We start from the raw sequence: 10,276 nt of genomic DNA, 5'->3' as shown, positions 1-10,276 counted from the left end.
TAGGATGACGAACCTTGTACTCTACCTGCTACGCCAATTTGACTCATCGATATGGGTACTTGTTATTGTCTACATATACCTATATGTTATAAACTGACGCAACTATATTATTTTTTATAAAAACAATTAAATTTTGCAGACCATATTAAAAATAAATAGCATTAATTTATTTACTTATTAATTTCATTGTTAAATTTATCTTTTTCCATAACTTTAATAATTTGATGGAAATTGCGATCTATTTAGCACTAATCTTTGAAGCGTTCAAATGATTAATTAGATGGTTAATTATATAGATCGTAATTCTAAGAAAAATTGAATAGTATACATTTATTATTCTGTTTTTGTTCAGCACATGATGATTTTAGATTTTGTGCATTTTTTGTGCGCAGTAACTGTAGACAAACCGTTATTTTTAAAAACATTATCTTTATAATAATTTTTTTTATTATCAAATAGATCTGTCATTCAGGATATTATAATGTTGTCTGATTTCTGAGTCAACTACGACGCATTGTTCCGTAATAACATTGATACGAACGTGTTATGTTACGATTATACAATTTTTGTTGAATAACTGTAACGCCAAAACGATGTATAACAGCTATATCACTTGCGTATAACAAATATTACGTAACAGGTTATTTTCATGTCATATAGCACCTACATATCACAAGAATAACAATGTTAAATTACATGTAACTTCCATGTTACATTGCCGCTATAAAATGTGTTCACTGGAGTTGGATAAAACAAAATCTTAATAAGGATACTGCAATAGCAACGCCCACTGGTATAGCAGCATTTAATATAAATGGTTTGACAGTACATAGATTACTTCAATTATCCGTTGAACATGGTTCTACTCCTAAGTATAAACAATTAGCTGATCACGTGTTAAAAGTTTTACAAGCAGACCTCAAAGATGTTCTTTTTATAATTGATAAGGTATCAATGATATCTAATTTGATTTTATTGTATTGGAGATGGGAATAAATTTTAATCGTTTTCCCATAGATGACATTAATAGTATTGCTTGCATCTTTTCTAACCTTTTGATGCATGGATTTGAAAGGTGTGTATGTGAGCTATCAAACGCAGTATAAGACTTTTGTTTAAAGTGTAAACAAGTATTTATATCACATCAAAAATGTCGGAATTTGTTCCAAAAAAGCAGCATTTGCGGGAAGTTCTTTTCCACTATTAAAAGAAAGGGTTTTTTTGCATCGGATCATTACTGGTGATGAAAAATGGATTTACTACGACAGTCCTAAACGCAAACTAGTATGGGTGAAGCCAGGCAAACCAGGTCCATCAACGCCAAAACGCAATATTCACGGGTCAAAGGTCATTCTCTGTATCTGGTGGGACATGCGAGGTGTAGTCTACTCTGAGCTACTGAAACCGCCAGAAACTATCAATTCCCAACGTTACCGACTTCAACTAATTCGTTTGAAATAAGCTATTGAAGAAAAACGGCCGGAATGGCGCGATAAATACGAGAAGCTGATTTTGTAGCACGACAACGCCACATGTTGGTCAACGCATCCGGACATACCTAGAAAGGGTGAAATGGGAGGTCCTACCCTACCCGCCGTATTCACCGGATATTGCCCCTTCAGATTATCATTTATTCCGGTCGATGCAATCAGCACTTACTAGAAAGGGCTTTACCTCGTATGACAGCATCAAAAAATGGGTCGATGACTGGATCGCCTCGAAAGAAATAAAATTCTTCACTCGAGGAATCCGTTTATTGCCCGAAAGATGAGCGAAAATTGTCGCTTCAGATAAATTTTGAATAAAATTATTTAATATTTTTATATTCAAACTGTTTTTTTCTACATAAAAAAACGATTAAAACTTATTCCTATCCCCAATATATACATTTGCGATTATCTGAAGTATTTGATACTATTGGTTGTGATTATGGTTAGTTTGGTCGAGTGCATAATCTTCTATTTGGAAATTGGCTTCAATTATCTTCTGTACATTATGTTGTGAGTGTGATGCACTCACACAAGAAATGTCGCAAGCGATAAAAGATGTCAAGTGACACCTCGTGCGTGAGCATCCCCCGGCCTACATACCGGGCGTCGCACCGGGCAATGCACCCGGTTGCTTAATAAACAACAGCCAAAATCTTCTGATTTTGGGGTAGAATCTGCGTAGCCAGCAATTGCTGGCTAAGCAAGTACACTGACCGAAGGCTAGTGACCGCGGAAGTACCCTCCCCGGTTATACACCAAAAATCGGTGGTGTATATAAACATCGATATATAGACAACGAGCGGGCTTACTTGCACATTATTCAACGACGAACGTATGTTGCACGATATTGTACCTTGTCACGGGTTTATTCAGTAACAAGTTAGTGTAATTCGGTTAAAAGAATATATATTGTGTTTAAAACCACTATCGGCGTTATCTTTTACGAAACCTGATCCCGAGGAGTACGGCAGCGATCCCCAAATACATCGCCCAGATTTCAAAATATATTTAAATATGCGTAGACTAAAAGTGGATACGTACAGAATGTATACGATTAATACCTGCAGACTATACCGATAGAATTTAAAACACCAGTAGACTTTTGTACTAAAAAGAATTCTGAAGTAAAATGCGATCTTTGTAACGAAATAGCCATAATAACTTATTCTTGGTGTAGAAAATCGCTTTGTATAACACGTTTTTTCCACGAACATCTTTGTAATACATATGTGCTATAAATAGAAGACATATTTAAACAAATTCTGTATTAATTTCTTTAAAAAGGATGTGTTTCTAGATTAATAACATTGGTAACAAAGATTTTAGCAGTTTTCCTTACTCATGCAACAAATATTGATATTCTTTTACTTCTGCCTAATAAAAATTTTTATTGTATAAAATTATGTTTGTAACAATTATTTCAACCTCTTCCATTTTCTTTTATTCTTTCTTTTATTTTTTCTTCATAATATTTTTTAAGTAATATTTCAAACTTATTAATTTAAATTATATTATATTATTTTTATTATCAAATTGTGCTATGTGCATATAGTGTAAGTAACATTATTATGCAAATAGTTATTGCAGTTTATATTTTATACTTTTCTTTTGATATTTTGTTCTATTATATTTGTATTTTTCAATATTAAAAGTATATTTTGCTTTATATCAATCTATATTCGCATTTGTAATAATAAAAATGTACGTACGCACGTACGCATATATGTTACTTTTGTTATTGTTTGAGACTAGAACAATTTTATTAGAATTTCAGCATTTTTTGTTTGCTCTGTTTTATCCGCAAGTAGTGAAAGCTGCTGACCGCCATCGTGCTCGTTGTAGTTCGTCCATTCGATGCACCTAGTCACAGCGCTGTCACTAGCTCATCACGCGCACTTCTTTCGTTTTCTCGCATCGTGGTAACTATGCAAAACATGCCCAAAAAAGGGCATGTCAAATCGATGCCCAAATAAGGCTCGAAATCAGTTCTCTTGCCGCCCCTCTTTCTCCTCCGCAATCGCGATTGTCCTAAGACGAAAAAACATAATCAGTCTCTCGCAGCGAAGCACCGACATTAGATCGCCCCGCAGATCTCTCTCGTTATCCGCCGATCTTAGCTGCGGGGATTCACTTCCATTCCATCCCTTAGTACTCGCGACGTGATAGTGCGATTAACTTATTTCTTCTGTCAACCAACGTTGATTAACTCGTAATCCCTATTTCGGCAGCTACTGTCAAGTAATTCTTAAGTTCGTGTATCCGTGTGAATGTGTGAATGCATTACGTCTATGCTCGGGTGCCCGTATCTCTCCCGCGAACGTCCTCTGCCTCGTGCACAAAATCTCCGTAGGATCGCGCGCAAGATTTCCGGGTTCGCGAGAGCTTCGATCTAGAGGCTTTTCAAGATCTCTGCGTCGACTACAGGCAGCGTAATAACAGGACATTTAAAGATAAAATTCTCCGTAAAATTGTAAAGAGATACGGCGCGCCCCTCGCTCTGAACGTCCATGTTAATAAATTATTAAGTGCGAGTGACATCATCGCCTCCTCTTTTCTTCCTATCACCACCTACGCCCCCCCCCCCATGAACCTACCTACCGCATTCCTCACCACTCACTTCGCGTCTCAATCGGGACGGATCCCGGCATTCTCCGTGCGATCGCGTTTACCTTACGCACACACACACAGTTATATATATGCATTTATGCTTCATATCGTGCAATACGTCAGGTATTATGTAATTAAGATGGTTTTGTTCTTAATTAATTACATTTCAATTCAATTCCAATATCAATCTCTAGTCTGATACGAGCTTAATGAAAAATCAAACTATGAATGCCAGCCAAAGAACAAATATCTATTTTTATATAGATTTGCGCATATTTCTTCATATCATTATTTTTGTAGAGAAAAAACTTAACACTAATTTTGTAGTGTTCACTCTTAATTGGCGTAAAATATTTACATATCATTTTTGTAAAAATATATATTACTTAAGTTAAAGACACACTTATTGTTAATATATATTACTTAAGTTGCATTTGACAAACTTAGTATATAATACTTAGGTTGAACCATCCAAAAGTATATACCACTTAGGTTGAATTTGATTAAAAGTTTTATCTTGAATTTGTGATTTTTTTCTATATATTACTTAGGTTGAACCATCCAATAATTTTTTTGCTTAAAGGAAAAACCAAACACTTGGCGCCTTTTTTTTACCCTTTTTAAAAAGGTAATTTTGTTGGGATATCACGCATTTTGTAGTGTTTATAGATCACTTAAATTGAATTTAATGCATGTATCACTTAGATTGAATTTAATGAAAAATATCTTATTTAATACATAAGTAAATTATTTTTTTCTATTCCATATATCACTTAGGTTAAAGTTGATTAAAAGTTTTATCTTGAACTGTGTATATTTTTCGTTAAAGGAAAACCACACACTTGGCGCCTTCTTTTACCTTTTTTAAAAGGTAATTTTGCTTGGATATCACGCATTTTGTATTTTTTTATAAACTACTTAGGTTTATAGACCACTTAAGGTTACACTCTAAAATTTTCTCTTTGAGAAAGATTTTACTAACAAAGGAACCTTGCGAACTTGTAAATTCTGATTTTAATGAAACTTGGCATAAATGTAGAAGGGGTGAATACATGAATTTAGAAATTTTTAGTTGGTGCCCAAAAACCGTTTGAAGGGGTAAAACCACCCTTCAAAGTTGAGACATTTTTGCGGTTTTTCGATATATCTCGTAAATTAAACAAAATATTTAAAAATGTTTCATACAAAAGTTTTATAGCATAAATACCTCCATTTAACTATGCTATTTATTTTTCAAAAAAAAAAATTTTTTTTAATAAAAAAAATTTTTTTTTAATAAATAGCATAGTTAAATAAAGGTATTTATACTGTAAAACTTTCGTATGAAACATTTTTTAATATTTTGTTTAATTTACGAGATATATCGAAAAACCGCAAAAATCGTCTCAACTTTGAAGGATGGTTTCACACCTTCAAACCGTTTTTAGGCACCAACTAAAAATTTCTAAATTCATGTATTTACCCCCTCTACATTTATGCCAAGTTTCATTAAAATCTGAATTTTCGAGTTCGCGAGGTTCCCTTGTAAGAAGCTAAAGTTTATATAACGGATATAATACTATAAATTTTTAAATAAAATTTTCCTTTAGAGCATGTTTTAGAGCTAGGCCTAAGTTGAATTTGATCAAAACAATTATCTTGAATTTGTGTTTTTCCTTAAAGCTCACACCTTTTTTACCTTTTTTTAAAAAGATAATTATGTTTTGTCACTAAAATGTTATTTAATGTAACATAGACTAAGTTATATTTTATTTTAAGGAAGAAATCACAAATCCAAGATAAAACTTTTGATCAAATTCAACTTAACCCTCGCTTGACTGACCCGGGCCTCAGAGGCCCTTTTGTTCGTTTTTATTAAAATATTTTTTTCTTTACTTAAATTTCAACAAATGGAAAGTGAATTAGTGAAGTCAAATACAAAATTGATAGAATGGAATATTTAGTTTGAATTTTCATCAATAAATTGCGCTTGTAGGACTTTGAATAAGTTTAACTTACACAATTGACTGACCCGGGCTTTAGAGGCCCATTTGTTCGTTTTTTTATAATTCTATTACTATTTTTGATATTTCTATTACTATTGCGGCGTCATTTCGATTGTATGAAAATTATATTTACATTATACAGGGTGATTCAAAATAACTATATGTCCTTGCATACACATATTCTTAGTAATATTCTGAGTCAACTTTTTCTTTCGCAAAAAATTATCCAGAGCTTAGATTTCTAGATATAATAAGAAATAGTTTACGTATCCTGAATCAGATACAAGAGGTAAGCAGGGGTGGCACAACTCATCGCTGCTCGCGGGCACCACGAGCACCGCGAGGCGTCTGCTGCGCTCAATAATCGATAATCATCTCAATTATCTTTAACGATGGTATTTAGTATTTTGAATCATCCGAATATTATGTAATAAAGAAATGAATAGGTGACAGAGAGAGAGAGAGAGAGAGAGAGAGAAAGAGTGAGAGAGAGAGAGAGAGAGAGAGAGAGAGTGAGAGAGAGAGAGACTGAGAGGAGAAAGAGGGGAGAAAGAACCTGTTTGAACCTGTTTACGCACGTACCATTCCGCAATCAATTGATTGTTCTCACGATCCATCCTTCAGTTTATCGGATTAAATCTTTCTTCTTTCTTCTTACATTTTATCACTTCACTCGTTTACACAGCCATACACACGCGCACACACACACACACACTCTGTTCACTCACTTGATCGAATTTATTTACACATCAAAAAAATAGTACGAAACATTTAACTATTAAACATTACTAATCACTCGGCACGTCAAAATTACTCGAAGAAAGAAACACGTATTTACTCGACGAACACACAACACGTGTTTACTAGTTACTCGATGTCAGCTGACATCGAGCTCAGCTAAGCAAGCAAACAACTGACTTTATTGGTTATTGTGTGGTAACACTGTCGAATATGTGTCTGGGAACGCGGCAATTTAAAAATAAAAATATTGATTAATATTTGATTTACTATTATAATTTGGTGAAGAATATGTTGGAAATGCATACACGGAGACATGGAGAGCAAAAAATTTTACATTCTAGCAATCAATTTAAATATTCTACGTAATTATTTAGATGATAAAAAATTAATTTTAAATCTGTATTCAGCTGAATTATTAGATGCTGGAATAAAATTATTCTTTTTTCCGTGCACAATTTGTTTATTATTTATTAATCTTGTATGAAATGCTAAATTATTTGTATGAAAATGTAATTATTTTATTTATTTTTTAAAATGCGAACTTTGAGAGAAAATTCCCCGCAATAAATATTCGATTGCCCTGAAAAGGGCAGATTAATTAATTAATTAAATTTTTCAAGAGCTTTTTTTCTTTCTTCTTTCTTCATAACAGGTGTTCAAAATGACCACCGTTCATTGTAACACAAGCTCTCATGCGCCTTAGCAAATTTCTTTGCATTTTTTCCAAAATATCATTATCGATGGCCCAAACGGCATGATGGAGTTTGTCTTTCAAGTCTTCGATGTTTTCAGAAAGTCTTCTGTAAATAATTTCTTTGCAATAGCCCCAGAAAAAAAAATCCAAGGGATTAAGATCGGGGGATTTTGCAGGCCAAGGTATTGGACCATATCGGCCCATCCAGCGTCCTGGAAATTGCTCATTTAAATAATTTGTGACGACTCTGGCATTGTGGGGTCCAGCACCGTCTTGTTGGAATATAATTCTATTCCTGTCTGCTAATGGAATTTCTTCCAAAAAATCTGGAAGATTTTCTTCCAAAAATTGTTTGTACGATGCGCCATTTATAATATCTGGCAGAATAACTGGGCCCAGTATGTTTGTACCCATAATTCCTGCCCAGACGTTCAATTTCCATTGTACTTGAAAATTTCTGAGTCGAGTGACGTGCGGATTCTCGTCGTTCCAAATATGCATGTTGTGAGAATTAAAATGTCCCTCTTGTGTGAATAGCGACTCGTCGCTAAACATCACACGAGAAGGAAATTCCGGATCCTCGTTTACTCTTCTCAGAAAATTTTCACAAAATCTCTTCCTGCGAGGATAGTCTTCTTCTCGTAGATGTTGCACACGGGTATAATGATAAGGGTGCAACTTTTCTTCGCTTAAGATTTTCTGTATTGTAGAGTAAGACAGATTGTGCTCTCGGGCAATGGTCCGAATACTAATTTCGGGCTCTTGTTCAACGGCACAAAGAACTGTCTCCACATTTCGCAAATTTCTTTCATTGCGATGTCTACCACAATCTCTTTTTCGTGGTAAGACGGTTCCAGTTTCGTATAAACGTTGAGCTGCTCCAAGTATAACGTTAGCCGGTGGATGTCTTGCTCGATGTGGATATAATTCTGCATATCTCCTTGCAGCGACGTACTGCTGTCCCTGGCATTCACCAAGTGCCATCAGCATATCGTAGTATTCTTCATTCGTGTATTGTACCATGTTTCTTTCTTCACCTCTAACGCTTCTAATAACCAAGAGATTATTGATCTACAATTGATCGTTTCGCTGTACTTATACGATCTTCGCGGGGAGTCAATGCCCCCACCACACCACCCTCCGCGAATGAATGCCTTCCACGCTTCTTCTTTCCCTACCACACCACCACCCGCGAATCAAAGCATCCCACACGGGACGACCCCCCGCGAAGATCGTATAAGTACAGCGAAACGATCAATTGTAGATACGTAAATAAGTAAATACGTGTTTCTTTCTTCGAGTAATTTTGACGTGCCGAGTGATTAGTAATGTTTAATAGTTAAATGTTTCGTACTATTTTTTTGATGTGTAAATAAATTCGATCAAGTGAGTGAACAGAGTGTGTGTGTGTGTGTGCGCGTGTGTATGGTTGTGTAAACGAGTGAAGTGATAAAATGTAAGAAGAAAGAAGAAAGATTTAATCCGATAAACTGAAGGATGGATCGTGAGAACAATCAATTGATTGCGGAATGGTACGTGCGTAAACAGGTTCGAACAGGTTCTTTCTCCCCTCTTTCTCCTCTCAGTCTCTCTCTCTCTCTCTCTCTCTCTCTCTCTCTCTCTCTCTCTCTGTCACCTATTCATTTCTTTATTACATAATATTCGGATGATTCAAAATACTAAATACCATCGTTAAAGATAATTGAGATGATTATCGATTATTGAGCGCAGCAGACGCCTCGCGGTGCTCGTGGTGCCCGCGAGCAGCGGTGAGTTGTGCCACCCCTGCTTACCTCTTGTATCTGATTCAGGATACGTAAACTATTTCTTATTATATCTAGAAATCTAAGCTCTGGATAATTTTTTGCGAAAGAAAAAGTTGACTCAAAATATTACTAAGAATATGTGCATGCAAGGACATATAGTTATTTTGAATCACCCTGTATATAGTGATTATATTGTAAGACTGAAAGTTAATGTCACTAGTTCTTACTCACCCAGTATATGTAAGAGAAGAATAAATGTCACTAGTCTATACTCACCCAGTATACGTAAGATGGCGGCGAGAAATAGGGTGGCGTGCGAGGCCAAAGCGGAGATAGATGGCGTCACAGATGGCGTTAGGAGTATCTTCCGGCTGTCAGCTCCCGGCTCCGAGGAAAATGCGGATCCGGAGCAAGTCAGTCGGAGTCTGGAACCTGAAAAGAATACTTACGTTAAACTTACCTCTTGTGCCTATCCGGTGATATTCGCGATCTAGTGTATAACTCTAGTAAATATACTTACCTTGTTACTAAAGAAACCAGTTGATTTCTCGAACCCGGCCTAGATCCTAAAGAAAAGTCCATCCTCGATCTTCCTGGTAAAAGTAACCACGTCCCGTAAAGAAAGAAAAATTTCATATACTTACAACTCAGAAGTGGGATACAGATCCGCTCTCGCTCCTCGTCTCGAGAACATCCAGACTCCGAACTCTCTCGGCTCGTGTGTTGGAGAAGTGCTCCAAACTCTCTCGACTCGTGTTTCGGAAAACGTGCTCCGAACTATCTCGACTCGTGTCTCGAAAAGTGCTCCGAACTCTCTCGACTCGTGTCTCGAAAAACGTGCTACAAACTCTCTCGACTCACGGTTGGAAAGTGTGCTCCGATCGCTCCCGTGCCTTGTAGAACGGTGCAAAGAGAAGCTACGTGCTCCGTCTCGGGCCCCGCTGGAGGAAACAGGAGAATCTCGTCTCGTACCTCGTCCGGAAGAAACTCCGG

The 10,276-nt window shown here is 35.9% G+C and overlaps 1 protein-coding gene across 1 annotated transcript; it reads right to left on the bottom strand.

Annotated features, from left to right (window-relative positions):
• Positions 1-7,466: 7,466 nt before the first annotated feature.
• LOC118644933 lies at positions 7,467-8,540 on the bottom strand. The gene has a single exon (XM_036284863.1). It carries the CDS (start codon positions 8,538-8,540, stop codon positions 7,467-7,469), a length of 1,074 nt encoding a protein of 357 aa, XP_036140756.1.
• Between the last annotated feature and the right edge of the window lie 1,736 nt (positions 8,541-10,276).

This window comes from Monomorium pharaonis, chromosome 3, assembly GCF_013373865.1.
Source record: "Monomorium pharaonis isolate MP-MQ-018 chromosome 3, ASM1337386v2, whole genome shotgun sequence".
Taxonomy (NCBI): Eukaryota; Metazoa; Arthropoda; class Insecta; order Hymenoptera; family Formicidae; genus Monomorium; species Monomorium pharaonis.
This window is presented reverse-complemented; position numbering and strand designations above follow the sequence as displayed.